Source organism: Glandiceps talaboti, chromosome 1, assembly GCF_964340395.1.
Source record: "Glandiceps talaboti chromosome 1, keGlaTala1.1, whole genome shotgun sequence".
NCBI classification, from domain to species: domain Eukaryota; kingdom Metazoa; phylum Hemichordata; class Enteropneusta; family Spengelidae; genus Glandiceps; species Glandiceps talaboti.
The window spans coordinates 6,857,767-6,882,147 of NC_135549.1; the positions used below are offsets into that span (position 1 = coordinate 6,857,767).

The following is a 24,381-nucleotide window of genomic DNA, read 5'->3' on the forward strand; positions in this document are numbered from 1 at the left end:
AATAATAATAATTCTGTACTCAAAATGTAAATTATGATATATACAGTTGCAAACTTATTTATAAATATAACTCTGTGAGAGAATATATTCAAACGAAAACATTGTCCAAGTACGAAATTAAATGCATTTGTTGTAACTTATTTTATCTTACAGGAAAGATACCAGTATTCTGGAGTTGGTTGATATCAGTATAGTTTCTGCCATGGGTCCCCCTGGTGGTGGTCGTAGTCCTGTAACCCCTAGATTTATACGACATTTTAATATCATAGCTATAGATTCCTTTGATGAAGAAACGATGAAGACTATCTTTGCACCCATTATGGAATGGCATTTCAATAAAGGATTCGAAACTAGTCTGAAGAGATTCTCTAGGGTGAGAAGTACCTTAATAATGTTCATTCTTACATAGCACTTTACCACACTATGCTCTACTATAAGTGCTGTTCAATCTGGCACAGAGCTGTGATAGCATAATGACTTTTGCTTGTACTTTTCAACTACCTTGCGAGAACACAATCCCTTATACAACCTCTATATAAGCACACATAATTAAATCATTCACATTGCATTTATTTGTCCTACATGGTCCCCATTCATACATCTGACTGGGTCACAGTGTTGGTTCAAATCTTGCACAACAATGGGTTCAATATGTCTGTGTTTACTGTTACGACTTTTTCCCTCATTCATATATCTATTGTGTTTAATTCATTTTCAAGTTAAAATTCTGATTAACATACTTTTGTAGTAAATATTTTCATTGAGTGCTCTCCAACAAGAGACCTGAGTGTGTTTGTTTTTTTACTTTTCAGATAATCATTTATGCCACAACAGAGGTGTATACCCTGGCAGTGAGTAATTTCTTACCAACACCAGCCAAGTCTCACTATCTGTTCAACCTAAGAGACTTTGCCCGCGTTATCCAGGGAATGATACTGGTTCATCCAAAATGTGTCTCAGCTGGTGCTGAGGGATCCCATAAGTTGATACGTCTGTGGGTACATGAAGTCTACCGAGTCTTCTATGACAGATTGGTGGACGAAACCGACAGACATGAATTCTTTAAACTTATCAAGGTGAGCTTCATATTCTTCTGGTTACACTTATAATGATATGAACATAAAGTTTACATGTGTAGGTGTTTACATGTGTTGGTATCCATAACAACCTAACAAACTAGAAATAGCCGTTGTCTATAATATGAAAACAAAGCAAATTTATTACCGTCACTTCTTTATGATTAAAGAAATGCATTATCAGTTCCACATAGCATGCATACAATATAGAAATCTGTAGAATCTTGTGTGTCTGTATGTGTATAGAATAATTGCTAGAACTAATTCAAAGAGCAAAGTATAGTTTGCTGTAGTCAACAACTCCTATTTAACAACAACTGTACTGTGTTACTGAAAATCTGTGTATGACTCAGCACTTTTCTATATTTGAATAAGGAGTCAATTTACATTGCCGTGTATAAGTATAAAGCAAGACATGCCTTAAGTAAATACCTCACATCACAGCCACATAAAAGGACATTTGCTTGATTTATATGTTATCTTGTACAAGATGGCTCTAAATAAATGACACAAAGGGTGGTTTTAGTTGTAAACACCAGGATTGTGATAAATCATACTCATCTCCCCCAAAAAGAAGGTAAACAATCGTGATCTTGATTTACTCTTTTGTTTAAAGTGTTGTTTTTGATAAAAGAATACAATCAATCATGAGCATGATGTGCTTCAAAGGTATTAACAATACCTCACATTATGATCAAATAAAAGGACATACTGTTATCCTATACATACACACAATGTAGACAAGGATAGCCCTAAAGACACAACATATGGTGTTGATTTGTAGACATCATGATAGATTACATTTCAATGTCTCCCCCTCCCCCAAAAATATAAGAATAAAAGAGACCACAACAGTGATTGTTTACACAGTATAGTGTCTGTCATCATATCATATACCTGTAATAACAACACTAAATAGTTCTAAAGGCCCACTTCAGTTTGGTTTAGGATTAAATCTAGGCGTAGGTGTGAAAAACAGTTGTGTGGCAGACTTATAGAAACAAAAAATGGCCCTACGTAATCCCTATGGCTCCACTAATATGAGAACCTGGGATTGAAACCCAGGCCTTTAAGCACAATTATTGTGATTGTTGAGCATGGTGTATTATTAATCAATAAAATCAAATACAACACACTGGGAAAAGACAGCTACCATGGCATCCATTCATCATATTTTCCTTTTAATCTTGTTTGTATTTGCAGCATGTAGTACAAGGCCAGTTTAAGGAGAAATTGAACAGTGTATTTGCACATTTGTTAACCCCAGGTAAAGATCTGGCAGATGACAATATTAGAAGGTAAGATCAGACACTACATCTGTGTCGGTTTATGAACAAGTTCAAGGAAACTTTACAACCCAACTAAGGGTATGTGTCAGAAAACTGTAAATGTATTGTTTTCAGCTCGACATTCTATGTACCTCAACTACCAAGTAAAGAATACTGCAGTGGACTGTCTGCACAATAGATACATGTTGTATTCAAGCTAAGGTGTTGGGGTTAGGGTCAGAGTAAAGACAAGAGCAGAGTTAGAACATATAATGTTTAATTTGCATCATCCACTGAGTAACCATTGCTATTCTATACCCACCCTATACCATACCATACCATCCCATTATATCTTTACACTTAACTACATTTCAGTAGCTCCCGTTGCATGTTGTTATCATTTCACCCACCACCGTTCTCACCATAAACTATCAATTATTTCTTTCACAGAGAAGGAAGTGCAGGGTATATATTTTTTTCTTTATTTTGAGTTCTGAAAAAAAGCTCAGAGAGTGAACATACTCCTTGGTTTGTTTGAAGTTATAACACTCCCTCCTTTTCATAATTTCTCCACTATTGATAAATGCCACTCAGTAAAAAATTTGACTTGCTAATGGGTGTGTGTTAGCAAAACTCTTGTTATTTACAAAAGAAATCGTTATCAACTTTAAACTTTTGAAGTTTGTTCCACCTGTATATTCTATAGTACCACTTGACTTTGTCTACAGCTAAGTAATGTGTTGTTATACTTAATCATGTAAACTAGAGAGTTGACAGTAAATATACAAACTTAAAATATTTTTGTCAAAAGTTTGGGATTTGTGTGGCCTTTCTTTTTTATTACAACATAACATCAAGTAACAAAATCTTCAATCACTCAGTGTTCTTAACTTCACATCTGTTCACTTTGACTTTCTCTTTGGTTTGTTTTTCCTGCTTCTCATTTTAATAAAATAAATTAACAGTAAGAAAAATAACCCAGGCAATACCCATCATTTTTTTCATTTCATCCATCCATTTTTTCTGCATGACTTTTAACTTTAGCGCTATGAAAATGTTCAAAATTGATACCATTAGAGACGTCGCCGATGAAGATCTTAGAAGGTATAATTTGTAAACCGGTGTTATAAAGGGTGCTGTGTTTGGGAGTTTGTTTTGTCACAATATGATTTATCATTTAATTAATATTTTACAATTTCGATTCATGTTTGCGTTATCTGTGTGACACAGATTTGTTGTTAATATTTGTTATACAATTTTAATTTATGTGTGTGTTATTTGGAGCTCCTAATGACACATTTATTTTATGATAGTTTAACTTTATGACTTCGCTTTTTAATTATATGTGTGTGCTGTTTTCAAGACGCAAGTCATTTTTTAGTGTTCTGCTTGTTTCAGTTTGATATTACTTGTAAATATACAGATGCTGACCATATTACTAGATTCGTGTTCAAAATTATTTTTCTGACATAAGAAGATTTTGACTAGGTTTGAATTTATATTGAAGATGCCTGTGCATACATCTGTAGTTACCAGTAAAGCTGTTATACAGAGCTTCAGCAAATCGCCAATCATCACGTTCCATGCAATTCAATTTCTTCAACAGTGAAATAGCATTTCAGCTTTACTGTCACTTCATGATTGAACTGACATCACTTGTGCATTCGCATCATAGAGTGCTGTAAACACTGTTTGTCTTACTTGCATTTTTTGCTGTGTTATTTCATATGAAACTGATGAAATTTCCTGTTCAGCATGTTTTGATGTGCATGTAATAGAACACGGTCATCTTTCTGCATGGTTGCATGGGTCTACTGATATGCTGTGATTTGAAAAAAAAAATCAAACTTTACTTTTGCCATGTATAAATTGTACAGTAGATATAACTCTCTTCTGTTAGATCTCAAAATGTATAAAAATATGACTAATATTCTTATCTTTGTATTGCACCTGGGACCAGCTTTCTGCACTAGAGTGTTCAAGGAATCTTTAACAATTGAAAGTTACAAGTACTCAGCATGTGCATGCATACACAATAATAGATGTAAAAACATGACTACAATGTGAAAGTTACTTTCCCAATTCCTTGGGTTCATTACAGGAATGATATACAGTGATATCTGTCTTGTGTGTACAACCTCTAATCACCAGCTGGACTTATTTTTACCTTTTATATCTGAATACTGTAGTCAAATATATCATGTGAATTGGTGTACATTCTATGACATGCAAAAATAGATCAGACACAAATATTAGAAAAGTTTCACATACATTTCATTGTATAAATAACAGAGGTAACAGTATTTTATCCAAGTCATTGAAATCTCAACAACAGAGCAAGAATATCTGGTAAAATGTTCATCAATTCCGATCCTGTATGTTAGTGAATAGTGGATAAAATAACAGGAGGGCAGTATACATTTTACCGATATTAATACTAAAACACCCACTTGACAAATGATAAGCTTGGCAGGAGTTAAAACATTACATCAACTTTGATGTAGGTAAGACATGTATTCTCCAACATTTTACCTACATGTGTAGGGTCTATGATTTTACATTATAAGTTCAGTGTATTAAATGACATTTGTGTATTTTTTCCTCACACAGCTTGTTTTTCGGCGACTATCTCAATGGCAAAGATGAAGAGAAACTGTATGATGAGATTACTGACATGGAGGAACTGAGAGAGGTAAAACTCTTTGAATTTCTCTCTTAGACTTAGTCTAGCTATTTTGATTCTGTGCCGGAGAGTTATGTGTATTCTCGCAAAGTGTCTATAAACAGCATTTGTTAATACAAATTGTCAATCAAGTGATCTATTGATAACAGTGGATATTAAAAGTGTAGTAAACGAGAAAGTGAAAGTTGGCCACAGCCAGGACTCTTCAATTACTAAATGGATGCATTACCAACTGTGCTACCAAGGCCTATGTCCACCAACTCTACTACACTCTCCTCCCATCTCAACTTTGGGAAACCCACTCAAACCACAAACCCCAACACTGTGAACACTACAGCTGCCATATGCCAATGCATGCCCATCCTGTCCTCATCACCAAATGTAATAAACGAGAAGGAGAAAAATTGGCCAGAGCTGGGATTCAAACCTGGGACCCTCCGTTCACTAGTTGAACCCATAATAATAAACTAAACGTATGGAATATAGAATTTTGCAATATTTTGACTGATTCAGCAATTTTAATTTGTCATTTTGATTCCTTTATCTGTGTTTTATCTTCCCCAGACTATTGAGCGCTATCTAGAAGAATATAACTTAATGACTAAGGCACCAATGGACCTGGTCATGTTTAGATTTGCTATAGAACACATCTCTAGAATCAGCCGTGTACTTAAACAGCCTAACGGCCATCTTCTTCTTGTCGGTGAGTAATGTCATTTGTTTTGAAATCATAGTGTTGAGATTGTGAAAGCTGAACGTTTGATTTATCTGCAGGGATTGGTGGAAGTGGTAGATCGAGTTAGCTGCATTTATGGCAAGCTATGATATCTTTACCATTGAGATTGTAACAGTTCAATGTGTTATTTTGTTCATAGGTATTGGTGGAAGTGGTAGATCGAGTTAGCTGCATTCATGGCAAGCTACGATATCTTTACCATTGAGATTGTAACAGTTCAATGTGTTATTTTGTTCATAGGTATTGGTGGAAGTGGTAGATCGAGTGCCACCAGGTTAGCTGCATTCATGGCAGACTACGACGTCTTTACCATTGAGATTAGTAAAAATTACACTATTAATGATTGGAAAGATGACCTAAAGGATTTATTACGTAAAGCTGGAGATGAAGGAAACTCAACAGTTTTTCTCTTTGGTGATCATCAAATCAAGGTAAAGATGTCAAGTTGTCTCAGTGTCATCTTAATTGTCATAACTTCTCAAAACAACTCCAGAAGAATTAGACTTGTCTCAAGGTACTTAGATCAAGTGACATCAGATACTATCAATAGAGAATTCAATACGCCATTGCAGACTGCAAACAGGAAATTGAGAATACAGCGCCCTTGCTCAAATTGGGGGTATCACCACCTCATAGTACTGTTTCTTAAGAGCTTTGTTCCTTATATTCTGTAGAAGTGTAAATCAGGGATGTTTTTCGCATTATTCAGACATTGAGGAAAGCAAGAGTGCTCTATTTGATTAACTGAGCAACCTATACATGTATACCCCCAAGGTACACACAGACAGGAAGTAGAGCGCCACCATGGCAAATTTTGGAAAGGCCTATTGAAGTTTAAGGCTCCATGTTTGAATCCCAGGTTCCCACAATAGCCCCTGTCTTATGAATGGAGCTATAACGATTATAGAGGATGATTCTTTTTGTTCAGAGTCTATGCATTGTAAAGTAACTTTACTTCTCATACACTCTTTCAGTTTTAAAAATCTGTTTTGATTTCTGTCTCTCAGGATATATCCTTCTTGGAAGATATAAACATGATGTTAAATACAGGTGATATTCCAAACTTGTATGAAAATGAAGAGAGATTGGAACTGATTGAAAAGGTAATAAAGCAGTAATACTTCTGATTATTATATCTCTTTTCTTGTCAATGTATTTTATTAATCGTATAATCAGATTAGTTTGTTGTTTAGTAGTAAAGTTCTGTCTAAATCAGTTGTTACAAGAATTGGCCAACATTTAGTGTTTTGATATCACTAATGCTGATGTCTCAAAAAATTGATGTGTCAGCCCTTTTATAGTAACAGATAAAATATTTTGTTGTAGGTCAAAATGGGGATACATGTGAATGGTTTCTTGTCAGTCACCACATAGTAAAGAATAGAGAACACCAAATTTTGGGACGTCACAAGAACTTGCTATGCAGCAATGGTGTATAAGATGAACAAACTGTTTATTATACCCAACACACAAACACTGTAACACAGCAATAGATGAAACCCCATATCAGCTCTTTTGTAGTAAATCTGTATGAGTATATAATATTGATCTGTTGAAGGCTGCAGGAAATATTGGAATATATTCAGTCCTTCTAAGAAGTAGTGGTAGAAACTGATTATAATCAATATTCATTTTATTTTGTTTTGTAGATGCAACAATTATCTCAAGCAGAGAATGCTAAGATTGAAGCAACACCTTTGAACATGTACAATAAATTTATAGAGAGAGTTCGACGTCACCTTCACATTGTGCTCACCTTCAGTCCTATAGGTGATGCCTTCAGAAATAGACTTAGAATGTTCCCTTCCCTGATCAATTGCTGTACTATAGATTGGTTTAAGGTAAGTGTACCATTACACTCCTTCCAAACCCAAAATCTACTGTAAAATTTTATTTTGCCACATAAAAAATTGGCGAAATAGCAGTTTAGTATGTATCAAGCACACTTTAACTTGACAATCAAGTACAAGTTTAATGTATACGTCTGCTCAAAGATGGCCATACTTTCAGAAGCATGTTTCAAATATAATTTTGTATCTGAACAGTAATAATAAAAGCCAACAGTAGATTATATCCTGACTATTTTTTTTTTCAATTTGATGTATACTGCACATCAAACATCACACACAATGTTCAAATCTAGAAAATTGTGTGAAGTTTGATGTCAGGTGTAATGTATGATGTATTTGTGTGACTTGACTGAGAAACAAGATGTTTTATTTTGATGTCATTGCAGGCCTGGCCAGAAGACGCATTAGAAAGAGTAGCTCACAAATTCCTTGATGATGTAGAAATGACAGATGAAGTAAGAAAGGAAGTAGTAGTTATGTGTAAACACTTCCATGAAAGTGTTAGAGCATTATCAGACAGGTAAGTGATTTGTGTTTATCAATCAAGTCATGTTTCTACATCACACATCTAATAAACTCTACAAAGTTTCAAAGGCACAGTTTCAATTCATTATTTGTAGGGAAAACCCCAGAAAATATCAATGTGAATAATATTATAAAGTTGACATTGTGGAATGTTTTATTCCAAAATTCCTTCCACTGGAACGCTTTATTCCAGAATTTCCCCTCTAGAATGTTGTATTCTTGAATTCCCCCGCTGGCTAGTAATGACCTGTTATAAATGTAAAACTTTTGAAGACCAAACCGAAAGTGTGCATATATGCAAGAAAATAGGGATTAACCACCCAGAACCATTGAGCAGAACAATGTTTTGATGTCTGGAGCTTCATGAAATGGCCGGTTGGTCAGTCGAGTGATTGATCATAGACTGATTGATTGATTGATTGATTGATTGATTGGTTGATGATTGAATGACAGTTTGTATGATTTTCTTTTTACATTGATCTACTATTCTTCCTGTTCAGCACCATAGAACATTATGTCAAATTGGATTTTGGCAATATACTAAATTCTTTTGATTGATTGATTGATTGATTGATTGATTGATTGATTGATTGATTGATTGATTGATTAATGTTTTATTTTCTTCAGTTTTTATGGTGTTTTGAGACGACGTAATTATGTGACCCCTACCTCATATCTTGAATTGATTAAAACATTCAAGAACTTGATGAATATGAAAAGATTGGAGATATTGACACAGAAGAACAGATATGTAGTTGGTTTAGAGAAACTAGACTTCGCAGCATCACAGGTAAAAACAAAAAAAATGTCTTAGTGCCATGTTTATATACCTTTACAGTTTAAAATGTGTTTTGAAATCAAGGACTGCAGTATTACATATCCCTAAATATGTTGAATGAAAATCCTCAAAAAATGTCTGACAGACAACAAAGCTGTCATGAACACAACCACAAGGGAATGTTTTCAAACCAAATATATCGGAAATTTGAGCTCATTTCCAAGCTGATGTATAAAATATCTCACAATAACAACAATTTAAGCTTGAAATTCTTTTTATTTCATTTTGATCCTAGATTGCCGTGATGCAAGAAGAATTGACAGCATTACAACCACAACTGATAGTAACTAACAAAGAAACAGAAAAGTTGATTAAAATAATCGCTGAAGAAACTACAGAAGTTGAAGCTGTCAAGAAAGTTGTAGAGGCAGAAGAGAAAGTAGCTAATGATGCAGCACAAGAGGCACAGGCTATCAAGGTATTTTCTGACGGATATTTGTCAATTGTGGCCACATGGGGGCGCTCTTGTAGTTGCCTGAAAACCGAACATACTGGTTGATTGGTAATCAAAAAGGTTTCCATCCTGCTGGTAGGGTTTTTGAAATTTTTGTAAGTCTCTCACAAACAACATATCTGGTTATTTACACATGTTTTCACAGAGGAAAATTCTAGGAATTCTTAAAATAAATGTTTGCTGTAATAAGATCTGCTTGTGTTTTGGTAGGATGAATGTGAACAAAATCTTTCGGTAGCCATGCCAGCTATGAATGCTGCTATTCAAGCTTTAGATACACTGAAACAGCAAGATATTACATTGGTGAAGACCATGACTAACCCACCTAATGGTGTCAAGATTGTCATGGAGGCTATCTGTATACTTAGGGTAAGTAAAAAAAATAGTGTGTTTGGACAGTTATTGAATTCAAAATTATAGTGTTTGGCCACACAAAGCAAAATACAAAGTTGGCTTATAACAGTGGCAGATCAACTGTAGGGGGAAAGCTAACACAGACTCAAACTACCTGTAAAACTGTTATTGTGACATGTTGGTACAAGTTATCAATGGATGTTGATGTCGTTACTCTCACAGTAGCTTGGCATTTCTGATAGTAATTTATTGTTGAGAGTCAATACATGCCACACTATCTTGATTTAAACAGGGTGATTATATCCATGTGACCAAGGCACGGCTAACACCTACTTATGTAAATCTATCACATGCAATAGTTTTAGTGTGTCTAGTTTTGTTTGCTGATAGCACATTTCTGTAGTAATACTAGTATGACACTTTCCTGAAGACATTCACTTTGTAAGCCATGTTTATAAACATTGAAATTCCACCATTCCAAGAGTATTATGTGTATCATAATTGCACCCCTATGAGATCCAGTTTAAAATCTTAATACCATTGATTCAAGTAAGGTTACCATAACTAGCAAGCTTCTACTCTAATAGGCATAATTTTATTCTGTACATTACAAAATTTTAAAATTACTGAAAATTAAGCAACAGTGACATTCCTTTCAAACATATCTTATCAGTAAGTAATCTTATATATCTTAAACTTCTGGTGATATACCTAGAAAAGGCAACTGCTGCATTTTTTAAGACTCTCACCATACCATGTTTTATCTTGATTTTAGGGTATCAAACCAGACAAGAAAGTCAACGAGCAAGGTAAACCCTACGAGGATTACTGGCCTGCAGCCAAAAAGGTAACAGTAAACAAAAAAATACCATATGATATATGTGTCAAATGTTATTTCCTTTCTTTGCATCAATTTACATAATGTTTTATGAAACTAATGCTGTATCAATGAAATCATAACTAGAAGGCAAAGAACACATCAGCTGTGACATATATTTTGCAATAGCACATCAACTACTAGTAATTTATAAATTCTTCTTCTCACAGCATTATTATTTAGCCATAACTAGTGTGCTACTTGACCAACAAGCTGACAGATATGCTAAGTTTATTGTTGAATATTTTTGTTTCTATCATTTATGTCAGATGCTCGGTGACATGAAATTTTTGGAACATCTCAAGAGTTTTGATAAAGACACAATAGCAGAAAGCTATATGAAGAAGATCAGAGATAGGTACATTAGCAACCCTGACTTTGATCCCCAAGTAATCAAGCATGTATCTTCAGCGTGTGAAGGCATGTGTAAATGGGTGCTAGCTATTGAAGTATATGACAGAGTCGCCAAGGTAAGTCTCTACCAATGTAAATCATTCTCCCCAACAAGAAGAACTGTCTCTGTATGTCACATAAGCTCAGAAAGCAAGATTTCTTTATACCAGGTTTGCCCCCCCCCCCCCCCCCCCCCCATACAACTTTAGTCAAGCAAGGGGGTAACAACCTGGACTTGTTACAAAAACAGGGAAATGAATAGGATTAATAACACTTGGCTCAGCATGCAAATTGTACTACTCTTCCCTAGTTGATAGGAACAGTTGTATGATCTCTTTTCATAATTGCTAACATTCACAAATGAATTCAAGTCCTGCCAAGCATTTCATGTGTAAACTTCATCAAATTTTCTTACCATAGATTGTGGCTCCAAAGAAAGCCAAACTTCAAGAAGCTGAATCTCAATTAGGAGGTCTGTTGAGTAATTTGAATGAGAAAAGAGCAGCACTGAAAGAAGTGACTGACAAACTGGATGGTCTCAATGACCATTTTATGGAGAAGAAGAGAGAGAAAAAGGTAAGGTTTTCCAGTGTGCCATATTGTCAGTCACCAGAAAAACAAAAGATTGCATAGTTTGGCCACTAGGAGTGCTGTTCTGAAGGTGCTATTGGACCAGAAGTGAGAGCCTATGATAGTTGAGTGTTATAGTCTCCTGACTGTGATCGTCTTTTCCCAATGTTTCATGAGAAAAGTTTGTTGTATTCTCAAGTTGTTGAAATAATCTACAAGCTTTATTTCCAATGATGTAACTTTTAGGAACTCATGGAGTTGTTTTAGCCACATTTTGTGTACTTCTTCATGTACTGCCATGTAATTTTAGCCCTTACCTTTCCTAATGTGGCACACACTTTCGTGACACTTCTTTGACTGCAAAGTTTAATCAAACAAAATGTAGCATATTTTCATACAAGCCCATCTGATTGATGTACATTATATTTTTAAGACCAATTTGATTAAAATTTAGAATTAAAACATCACTCATGTACCTCAGTATTACTATTATTCACTTTTTTTCAACAGCAGTTCTAGTCAGTAACTCCAATCTTCCAACTGTTGGAAAATGGGTGTTCACTTTGTAATATTGATTATTCACAGAACCTTGAAAACCAGATAGAACAGACTCGACTCAAATTGATTCGTGCTGAGAAACTAATAACTGGACTTGGAGGTGAAAGAGAAAGATGGACCCAGGTAATATCTCAACCTACTTCAAGTACCATAGCTATTTTCGCTCACTTTGTATTGATGAAACCTAATGCTTTTATTGAGTGCTGCTGTTTTCATACAGAAAAACAAAAGTTACAGATAACTTTTAGTTAGATGATATTTGGTATGTTCTTCTATTTTCATGTAAATATCATTACTATGCAGGTATCGTATTTACCTGCATTAGCGCCCTCATGCAAGCAAGGGCCCAGTACTTTCATTTTAACAAGTTTTGTTTTTGGTAAATATTACACACTGTGCCCAGGCACACCCTCTCCATTGTGTGTTTGGCATGAAAGGAAATGTAAGAGTGATTATGGTGAATGAAAGCTATGGTACATAATGATTAGTAAATATTCATCAATTGTTTTCTTCCATCAGCCTAGGAAATACAGGTAACCTAAGGGGCCTTGTCACTTTGAGTCTAAGACAAATGGTGACAAAACCCTTGGGTCACAAGTATTTTCCAGCTAAGTGAAGACAAATATTGAGGAATAATAGAATTCTATCTATAAAAGTGTTGTGTATTAAAAACCAGGAAGAGTATTGTCAACTGTAAACGTTTTTGAGGATATATTTTAAACACCACAGATTGGATGACATGGACACTTGTTGTGTTGGCATAGAGTGACCAGGGTATAAATCTCATATTTTGTGTTTGAATGCATTAAACTTGGCCTGCTTGTGGTATGATGATATAAAACATGCTTCTAAAATATATAAAACAGTGTCATAATGCAATGTTAACCCAGTATGGTTGTCTTTTCTTCTGGTTAAGCAGTGATTTAATACTGTGTAATTAGTAATACAGATCTGGCTATATGAGTGCCTGACTCCTTTTAAAGGGCCATGTCTCAATCCCAGGTCATCACATTAGTGTTATATCTTGTCAATGGAGCCAAACAGATTACATGGGATCAGTCTTTGGTCTGGACCAGCATTTTCTATAGTTCTGCCAGGCAAATGTTCTTACATCTAAAGTTTAGTCCTAATCCAAAGTAGGCCTTTAGAACCATGATGTTGTTCATCAGGGACCATTACCATTTTTTCACCAAATAACATCCAAGTATTGCTAACATTGTATTTTTTTCTATTTGATATTTTCAGCTAACCGAGGAATTGACGATTACATATCATAACATTGTAGGTGACGTATTATTGTCAGCTGCTGTTGTTGCATATTTAGGAGCATTTACATTATCATTCAGACAGGTAAGTTTTATCTCAAGTATTCCCTGTCAGTGCTTTAATTCTATGTGATTACAGAGGATATGCAATGAATTGTATGCCTCACACAGAGTTGACCAAGTTATATGAAGGCTGTTGTGCAAATATAGGTTTGTGCCAGTGGGGGCAATAATCATACAGTGCTATGATCATGATCTGACGTTCATAGTGGAAGGTACTTTCAACATATACCTACTACTTTGTGTTACCAGTACCAAGATTTAAATTCATCACTGCCCTGTCTACAATTCAAATGATTGAACCACTTCCATGTTTTCCCACAGGACTGTCTGAAAGAGTGGTATATTATGTGTAATGATAAAGGAATCCCTGTATCTGAAGAGTTCACACTTATGAATACTCTGGGTGATCCTGTCAAAACCAGAGATTGGATACTAGCTGGTCTTCCTGTGGACAAGTAAGCTCACTCACTTCAACTTATATTTTATTGCATTACTGAGTAGATCATGTAGTGGTTTCTACATTTATGCCTTGTATTTAGTTTGTGAGCTACTCGCACACGTGGTCAGCAGCTATATGTTACTCACCAAGGGATTTGAGTAGAGCAAAAGTGTCACCAATCCTAATTTTACATGTACTCCGGGGTAGTATGTTTTAGCCACTTGAATGAATTCCCTTTTCTGCTACTGGTACATAATGGGTGAATTTGATTACAAAGATATTCTTAGCAAATGTTTCCATTTAGAAGAAAAGGAGATAGGGCTTACTTTAGATTATGGATGTCATATCTTTGGTAGAGAATATTGAAAGATGAAATCTAAAAGGTTTGATGATGAGAAAAACCAAAAAAGCAAAATCAGACTGTCCCTCTATCCTTCTATCAGTGACAGAGGGACTGTGAACCAAGTAAATTAATAAATGTGTTGTTTTTTATATGACAGTTTCTCCATTGACAATGCCATCATTGTGATGTATGCTAACCGATGGCCATTGATGATTGACCCACAAGGTCAAGCTAATAAATGGATCAAGAATAAGGAGAAACCTAACAAACTACAAGTCATCAAATTATCAGATCCAAACTACACAAGGACACTAGAAAACTGTCTACAGGTAACCACAAACATTTAATATTCTATACACTTGCAGCTCTAGATGATGTTACAATTTGTTTAAATTTCTTGCCTTTGTGATTGAATTAAGAACAAAACACAATCTATTGCCCTGTCAAATCCATAACTTATGTGAATTAGTTCATCTGTAGTCTTTAATTCCAAAAGTATGGTATTTATAATCAATCATAATAATTGAAGATTCCAAGGATTGTATGCACGGTATTCATGTTGTACTTAGCAAATCACAGACTACTGGTATTTCAGTGCAAAATCACATTATCATAGTACAACATCACAAGGCTAAAATACACATTCACCAGTTTATGTTTTCTATGTTCTACCTCTCAATCTTGACTTGGTCTGTTTGTTGTCACTTAGTTTGGTCAACCATGCCTATTGGAAAACATTGCTGAGGAATTAGATGCTGTGTTGGAACCTTTGTTGTTAAAACAAACTTTCAAACAGGTAAGATGAGTAGTTTTATAGGAAAGCTATCCTCAGATCACAACACAAATCAGTGAATTGTGCAGTGGTGTTTAACTTGCCAATGCATGGGATATGGGCTTACTTCAGCTAGTATGAAAGCTGCAGCTGTAATTACTGGTTGGTCACGATAAGGCTGTATATCTGATGCAAATGATGGCAAAGCTTAAAATGCTAATATCAAAAAAATGGCTGTCATCTTAAGTGTTCTCTTTGTTTGTATCATGAATGAATGAATGTATGCTAGGGTCTTGATGAAATTCTCTTGTCAAGCACTATGCTGCATGAGTCAACCCACTTTAATGATACACAGTGTTACACAGGGCACGGGAAGTAAATACTTTCAAATTGAGTTTAAATATAAGATTATGCTGGCTGATCACTGAAAGTAACTTTCCAACGAGTTGTTGCTTCACATGTGAAATACACTGCATGATGGCAAGGATTCACTTTCCTCCCTGGTGTTGGAAAAGAGAGATGTCCAGTACAGTGGAGTGAAGAAACATGTTATTCCGATGAGCTGTGAATGTATGCCATTGTATTGAAATCACTGTAGGTACACCTAACACAATAGATCTTCTTACAGGGACCACCCAATGACCCTGACTCTCAGGATCAAACCACTGCTGAACAGGTTAACATGGTTTCAGTGAGTAAACGGACACAATTCACCAAATTGCTGTAAAACACAAACGATTCATGTGGACACTGTCTCCCCCCTCAGTATCATATCACTTATAATTCATAGTGTGTCCTGTGGTAAGGTGTGTCATTGACATCACACACCATCCTGTTGTCATCATAACACTGTTATCACATCCCAAGGATAAAGGAGTTCCCATCCTGTTGTTACATTGTATAACATTGTATCACATTGTAGCACTATATATGTTATTCTGATGTTGCAGCATAGCTTCACTGAAACTGCTAGTGGATCTGACTATACCACACAAACAAATGAACTGCATGGCATACATCAAAGTGTTACCATGGTAATAATGAATAATTTTGGTACTGTGATTGACAGCTGTGTCTATCCCTGACATCTTTGCATCACTATCAATACACTTCATTAGCATGCAGTCATAAACATGGCACAGAAACATTCATTTCATAGCACAGACTCATATGACATTCAAAGCACAACACATTGTTCATCTTCAACATTGTTATCATGTGGTTTGACTGGTACTTGGTATTGTATGTGTTTCCAGTCTTTTAGTGTTTAAATATTGTACTATTGGCAGTTGCTTGGTTCTTGAATGTGTCATTATGCTGTCCTGTAATGCTTGGCTTCTTGAGTGTTAGTAATGATCTATATATATATATGGCAGCAGTGTTCTGTTTGTCTGTTCTTCCTTGTATCTTTAAGCCAGAAGTGAGAGTTATACAATATCTTACCCAAGTTTATGAATGTTGTTCATGTATAAAAGGTGTATAGAAATGTTGGACAGGTTCATGTTTTGTGTCCAACATTTTCAAGTCTTTTTAAAAGTAAGGTCTGCATGTTGATATTGTGTTTGATTTGATGAAACCCATGCAGTGCTGTCCATATTAATACCGTACAAACTTGAATGTTCATACCAAACCATCTTGGTTTGCAACCCTGTTGTATTCCTGAATTGTGAATGTTACCATAGCTTGGTACATACAGAATGTTGCCCCAAACCCCACCCCACCCCACCCCCATGCCAGCTCTTACTGGAATGCTACCTTATAGAGTTCTCTGAATAATGTTGATATGTTTCTCCCAACTATCCTTGTCATCTGGTCATTCAGGAGTACTACTAGTTCCCTGTTCTCTTATCGAACTGGTCATTCAAGACTAGATCTCAACCTTTTCTGTGTACCCAAGCTTCCCTTTAGTGGTCATTACCCCAAACTTATCAAACGCATGTTGTTGATTGACAACTTTTACATTTTGATGTGGTGACTTTGATATTTTGCTTATTGTTTTTTTTTTTATATATATATTTACTTATTATCTGTATACTTTGCATAACTTATTCATTTATCAGTGTATGGTAGGAATTTTCATTTTTATTGTTATCAATGTCCTTGCATTATTCACTGAGTATTTGCTGTCATGGAAGAATGCACCTAGAAGACAGTACAAATTTCACTTAAAATCACTTCATGCCAAGCTTTTGCCATATGCAAATTTGCTTCTGGTCCTTTTGAAATAATAATATAATTTGGAGAGTCACTCAATCTGATTAAAATCCGATGTGGTGAAAGCGGCTAGATGTCCTTATTTACCTCTATTCATCGTGTTGTGACGTTTGTTTTGTTTGGAGTGATCGCCACTTCCCACCTTCCACCTTCCACCATTTTCCTCTCACAAAGTAACAGCAACAATTCTAACAGTTTATTTCTGAGGCACATTCTACTTTAAAGTCATTAAAAAATGTCAAATGATGCAATGAAAGTGTAGAGATACTGTTCTTATATATATATGAAAAAATTATGTTCAGTTTTGAGAAGCCATGGACCCAGCTGCTTCTTACTTTAATTGTAGTTTCCTATCGTCAATATATGTAGATGAAATAAAGCTTGATAGAAAATACACCAAACAAGTGATGTAAACCAGATTGGTATAGAAAGTGTAAATTTGTTCTCAAATGTGAAAAGGGTTTGGTAGTTTTGAGAATACATTATACAGTAATGATAAACTGTGAGAGTTTCTTTATAGTGTGAAATAAAAAAAAGCTAAAAATATAGACTGAAACATACTTAGAACGGGAAGGTGAGAAGTCTAATTGGATGGGCACTATTCTATCAGGGAGATCATTGATATAAAAAATGTGTAGTTAATGCTATAAACTTACTTTGATTTCAGAATGGCTTGGATTATATCCGACTAGGTGACAACGTTATAGAGTACAGTCGTGATTTCAAGTTTTACATTACAACAAGACTTAGAAATCCACATTATTTACCAGAAGTTTCTGTCAAGGTAAGCATTAATTTGGTAGTACTCAACAACTTGTTTATTTTCATTTACTGAATTGTTTTCTGATGATAGTTCTCCTTGATTTGATATCGATGTAGAATAACAGAAAGCTTACTACAGGAGGCAGACTTGGATAAATAATGCTATATACATTGGCAATGTTTCCAATACAGCATTGTGACTATTGAAGTGCAAAAAATGTATAGGTTTTCACCTGAGCAGACTCTGTTGCAGAAACATTGCATACATAATTTTCTGTTTACAATTATTGTTTTGTTTATTGTTGTATTATTTTCTTTGGATTGTAATACCATATTAATGCACTTGTTTGGTAAACCCATGGGGGATGGCCCTTACTGGACTTCTTAGGAAAGGATCATTTATATGCTTAAAAAACTATCCAGTACAAATAAAAAATGAATATTATTACAAACACTGAGATAATTTTGAAAATAATATGGTTTCTTATTTGTGTACATATGTGTGTGTTACCACAGTTAAAACCTACAAGGTTCATGAATTAAAAGTCAACCAAACAACACCATAGTTCTGTTTCAAAAACTGTATCAAAGATAGCAGCCATTATTGTATGATGAGGTTATTGTGGATTTCTTATTTTCAGGTCACCTTGTTAAATTTCATGATCACTCCATTGGGTCTGGAAGATCAACTCCTTGGCTTAGTAGCTGCCAGGGAAAAACCAGAACTGGAAGAGAAAAAGAATCAACTAATCATAGAGAGTGCAAAGAATAAAAAACTACTCAAAGAAATTGAGGACAAGATTCTAGAAGTTTTATCATCTTCTCAAGGCAACATCCTAGAGGACGAGAGTGCTATACAGATATTATCCTCCAGCAAGCAGCTGGCTAAAGAGATCAGTGAGAAGGACGCCATCGCCCAGGCAACAGAGAAAGAAATTGATGAAACCAGAAATGGATATAAACCTGTAAGAAGAAAAAACAGCCGTGATGTTTTGATAGCGTGTTGCGTTGTTTTTGTAACTGTTTGAATGTTGTATTGTGCTATTTTTGTAACTGTTTGAATGTTGTATTGTGCTGTTTTTGTAACTGTTTGATGTGACACAGTGAAAGATATAACACTAATTGAAGTACTCTGATGAGTGATATAAATTTATACATTTTGAATGACTAAAAGATCAGAAATATTACTAAAAGCACAACTATGTTAAGCATACATGATAGAACTATGATGTGAATACTGTAAGGACCTGAACTAGAGTAGAACATTGTTAAGTAGAATGGCTATGGTCTAGAAGAAGTGTAGAAAAGCTGACATTTAAAAAGTCTTGACAGATCATCGTGACTTTATGTTGCAATATGTAACTAGCCTACATTTAGTCTGAAAACGATGGACTAATCAAAGCTTTGGTCACCATGATACATTACTATATGAACAGATTGTGTACAATATCTGTATAATTTACAAATCTGATGAATATGTTTCTTTGTATTGGAATTTAGTAATCATGAATACGATTGTTTGAATATGAAGTGTTATTGTACTAAAAGATAACCAAATGTCTATAAACACTAACATTATCTCATTATTCTATTTTTCAGGTAGCGAAGCATTCCTCCTTGTTATTTTTCACCATATCTGACCTGGCCAACATAGATCCCATGTACCAGTATTCTCTCAACTGGTTTATCAACCTATATTTACAGGTATAGAGTGATCAATGTGTACCAACCATCTCATTCTCAATAGTTCTACTATTCCCTGTAAATCTAGTTGACAAACATTTCAGAGTCTCCTTGTAACCATCCATTGTAGCAGTCACCATTGTTGCTCTTTCATTTTAAGACCCAAACAATTTATTTCTGGTACATTTTCTTGGTTGTCAAATTTAGATTTAGTGAAATCACCCTACATTATCAGAGTACAGAGTACTCTTTGATCAGAAAAAATCCCAAATGAGACTTTTACTGAATTTATGTATTTATATATATACTAAGGTATCTCCAGTACTATGTTATCGTTAGTATTATTCAAACATATGTTTGATGGCTACTAATGATAAATGCTACAACAGGCAGGCCAGAAATAGTTTATTTGGGTCTTCATTCAGTTCATTTTGTTACGTAAGTCAAATCAGCTTTGTAAAATATCACTTTGTTTAATGCTTTCACCATATTCATGTACTGGTATTAAGTTTTACAATTGCATTTATTCCCACTGTTAATTACTGCTAGCTTTTTCAATTCATCTGCTGGGTCTTTTTCTGGCAAGTACATAGCTTATGGCTTCAGGAAAGGTCAATACACAAAGTGAGGATCAAATCACTCATGATAAATGGATGTAGTAAACACAAATACATGGAATCTTCTCACAATCCACAATACATTGTTGATAACAAAAAAATCTAAAATTCATGTTTTAGTGTATATTTAAATTGACCCAAAATATAGTATAAAAACAACCACCTTTATAGAGATTCTAGTTTAGAATATATTGACTTGATTTATCAGTGTCATATTCTTAGATAAGTATCACCTACATTTGGTATATTTGGTCTCCACATATTATTATGTGTTATTCAATTTCAACTGTTCATCAAATTTTCCCTGGTTAGTTGATGAATGCCTTACAACTATCAACTGTCAAACACATGGCACTATCGATGGAAGGGACTAGACTGCTATCAGCTGATACCATTAATTAACATATTGCATACATTTCATATACATGTCTTGTCACACATAGAATAAAATATAACGATAATGATAAATGCATTTCTATTTCAGCTTGTAAGTTCACAATATGTACATCATCATGTCTTTACCCCCCTACCCCAACCCCTGCCACTTGCACATAAACTTCCTCATCATATTGCCATCCATTTTTCTGTTTCCAGTCCATTCTTGATACCAGACCACAAACAGATAAAAGGCCACATTCTGCACATGCTAAGCATGTTGATGATAATGAATCAAACACTGCAGCTGTAAGTTAAAGATCACTATGCATGTGTCAACAACAACACTGACCAACACTAACCACTAATTGCTGTCCATATGTAGTACATTACCACTGACGCCAGCAAACACCCAGTGGTATATGTATCATTATGTAATACATTTTGTTTACATGCATGTGCTACAATGTATCACAGTTTAATCTAATTATGAGTGGTTTGCATGCCATGATAACTTTGAACAAAAATAAGAGTGTGGTAATTAAATCATGCCTGCTTGCCTGCAAAGGATGTCGTGACAAAATATATCACCATCGTAATTAAAATCATCAACACTTTTCATTGTCATCATTATCATCATTGTTATCATCATCATTACTGTCATCATCATCATCATCATCATCATCATCGTCATCATCATCATCATCATCATCAATCAACACATCCATAACTTGTCTGTTGTCATGACTATCATCATCATCATCATCATTACCATCACCACCACTTCCATCATCATCATCATCATCTTCATCATCATCATCATCATCATCATCATCACCACCATCACCATCATCACCATCACCATCACCATCATCGTCATCATCATCATCATCATCATCATCATTGTCATCATCAATCAACACATCCATAACTGTCTGTTGTCATCATCATCATCGTCATGGAGATTGAATGTGATCATCCTTTTCACAAGCACTATCACATTTGTATCCTTTTTATCTCATAAACATCCTCATCACCTTCATGACTGAATATTTACTTTTCACTTTCTTCATAAAATAGATGTCATGTATATGACATTGACATTCTCATATCATCAACTCTTCACATCATGTTTGTATGTGTCTTTCTTTGTCCAAGTTTGTACATATATACCACTATCCTCACTTTTGTTTCAGAGTGTTAACATAGTTCTGTTCTGTCATTAATTGTATACTGAGGTTTGTACTAAATGTACAGCATTGAATTATGTTTGCATCATCACAAGTTATTTCATTGCAAGGTATCTCATGTATGTATGACTGACTGTCACCTAAATCAGGGTATAATTTCTGTACAAAATGAAGAACTTTCTCAAATATTTGTCAATGCAAGAGAGCAGTACGTTATCTTGTCAGTTGATTCTCATAGAAATTTGACTCATAATCATACTTTACTGAGTCCCATTCAAATTGATCATGAAAACCATAAAATCAACAAGACATTTGAAAAAAAAATTTTTTTTAGCAAACTAAATTTGAACATTTCAGTTATACAACATGAGACATCCTTGTGTATAATGTATTGAGTTTGAGATATTGAATTTTTCATATTCTGTAAATTCTGATATTTGTGTTGATCTAGGATTTACATAATAAGATATGTCCAGTATCTCAACCATATCACATCATGTATACATAACTGCACTGCCATCATCATGTTCATATTCTTGTCATAATTCCTCAACTTTTTATTTCCACCCTAGCTACACAAAAGGTTTCCTCCTCTGACTGACTACATTCATTCCATCTTCTTAGACAAAATTGGAACGGTATTGGGCCATCATTTCTCTACCTACACTGCATGACCATGTTTACAATGATAACTTTCTTTGCATTTTGTATATTCTTACAAACATACCCATATGCTTTCATTCATGTGATCTTGACCTATCAATAACTGAAATGAAATATTAAAGCTATTCATATTTTGTATTCATCCAAAAATACATCCTTGAACTTATATTTTACTTTGCCTTTATAACTGCTCTTTGGGTAGTTGTCTGGTTAACCATGATCACACATTTCAGTTACAACTGCCGACATCAGACAGTGGACAAACGGAACCTGTTACAAACAAGGAAAGTAAACAAATGAATTGGATTAATAACACTTTGTACAGCATGTTGAAACAGCAGAGACTTGTATTACATTCCATGGTTTGATAAGAACAGTTTTATGGCCTCTTTATGTATGCTTGAAATACAGAGGAACTTCTAATTTGTTTGTCAAGAGGCCATACAGCTGTTCTTATGAAATGATGAAATGTAATATAAGTCTCTGCACTTCCAACATGCTGTGTGATGTGTTATTTGTTTACTTTCCCTGTTTGTAACAGATTCAGTTGTCCATGGTATGGTGTCGGCAGTTGTATTAAAATCCAACATGTATCATTTGTATGTATGTGTGTGTTACATTGTGTGTCATATGTTTCTTTTATGTTTCATTTGTTGTGCATTAATTGTGTCTTTTGTAACAATGTATTCATTTTATGTTTTGCATCATGTTTTCATCTTATGTTTAATTGTTTCATATGCATTTTGTATTTACTGACATTCCTGTTTCAGATTCTTTGATTGTCACCCTTCATATCAGATCTTCCATCAATTCATGCCATACAACCAGGTCATCTCACAATGCATAAGTCTACAACTCTGATACTAACTACTGCTTATAAATCTGACTCAATAACATGGACTTGATTGTGTGACTCTACTCCTGCCATCCTTCTTTCAGTCGAGTGACAACACCTTTTGTTCAAACCATTGAAATAATGCTAGTTTTGTTGTTTTTTGTTCAGTCCATCTCTAAGAGCAAGCCATCTCCCGACTTGGAGGAGAGAATTACCAACTTGAATGATCATTTCACCTACAGTATCTACCAGAATGTGTGTCGATCACTCTTTGAGAAAGATAAGCTACTCTTCTCTTTCCTGCTGTGTATCGGTATTGAGAAATCAAAGTAAGTCAAAACTTTCTTCTGTACACTTACTTATACCCATGCTGAACCAAATCTATATGGTGACTGAGATTGTGCAGCTATTATTTTAAGAGTAAATTGTGAACTGCAACCAAATTATTGCATACTAACAATAGCCCGGGGGAGATGTACAAAATCAAGGATGACATATTAGTTCTCAATTAATGAATAACATTTATGCCACCAATCCATACATATTCTGAGAGGTCTTACTCAGTCCTGTCATGCAATCTTTTGCTTGCTTTTGTCAGTGACTGGCAGTGTTAGTGTGCTGTTGGTGAGAAAAGAAGTTTTATCTCCAGGCATTTACTTTTTTTTTATACATGTAGTACAAAATAAGTGAAACTATATCACTTCTAATTCTAAGGATTTTTTTGCCTATCTCTACACCAGATTTCAGTGATAATAATTAATATAAATTGATCATGTATAGTAGATTCAGTTTTAAATTAAGATAGTCTAAAGACATAGTTTAAGAGGAGATTTCTGAAATGTCATGAAAGGTTGTTTTATAATTGTTTTTCTTTCTTTTTTTTTTTACCTTAACTGTCATTTTAATGTTAAGACTTAGTTGAAAAGCAGGTTTTAAACTTCAATAATTGTGAACCTAACCTACCAGTTGTGAAAATAT

At 34.6% G+C, this 24,381-nt stretch overlaps 1 protein-coding gene across 3 annotated transcripts in view; it reads left to right on the forward strand.

The window, feature by feature from the left end:
• The window catches only part of LOC144442152 (dynein axonemal heavy chain 3-like), a 97,047-nt gene that overhangs the window by 51,770 nt on the left and 20,896 nt on the right, over positions 1 to 24,381 (forward strand). For all 3 annotated transcript variants that reach the window (XM_078131422.1, XM_078131428.1, XM_078131436.1), the window contains 24 exons: positions 154 to 373; positions 813 to 1,076; positions 2,280 to 2,374; positions 4,955 to 5,036; positions 5,592 to 5,730; positions 6,004 to 6,194; positions 6,771 to 6,866; positions 7,413 to 7,604; positions 8,000 to 8,133; positions 8,766 to 8,928; positions 9,212 to 9,394; positions 9,641 to 9,799; positions 10,560 to 10,631; positions 10,931 to 11,131; positions 11,475 to 11,630; positions 12,210 to 12,305; positions 13,428 to 13,532; positions 13,832 to 13,965; positions 14,450 to 14,621; positions 15,002 to 15,088; positions 17,946 to 18,062; positions 18,682 to 19,005; positions 19,640 to 19,744; positions 23,572 to 23,732. In XM_078131422.1, coding sequence (XP_077987548.1) covers positions 154 to 373; positions 813 to 1,076; positions 2,280 to 2,374; positions 4,955 to 5,036; positions 5,592 to 5,730; positions 6,004 to 6,194; positions 6,771 to 6,866; positions 7,413 to 7,604; positions 8,000 to 8,133; positions 8,766 to 8,928; positions 9,212 to 9,394; positions 9,641 to 9,799; positions 10,560 to 10,631; positions 10,931 to 11,131; positions 11,475 to 11,630; positions 12,210 to 12,305; positions 13,428 to 13,532; positions 13,832 to 13,965; positions 14,450 to 14,621; positions 15,002 to 15,088; positions 17,946 to 18,062; positions 18,682 to 19,005; positions 19,640 to 19,744; positions 23,572 to 23,732 — 3,648 coding nt within the window. The remainder of the gene's footprint in view (positions 1 to 153; positions 374 to 812; positions 1,077 to 2,279; positions 2,375 to 4,954; positions 5,037 to 5,591; positions 5,731 to 6,003; positions 6,195 to 6,770; positions 6,867 to 7,412; positions 7,605 to 7,999; positions 8,134 to 8,765; positions 8,929 to 9,211; positions 9,395 to 9,640; positions 9,800 to 10,559; positions 10,632 to 10,930; positions 11,132 to 11,474; positions 11,631 to 12,209; positions 12,306 to 13,427; positions 13,533 to 13,831; positions 13,966 to 14,449; positions 14,622 to 15,001; positions 15,089 to 17,945; positions 18,063 to 18,681; positions 19,006 to 19,639; positions 19,745 to 23,571; positions 23,733 to 24,381) is intronic.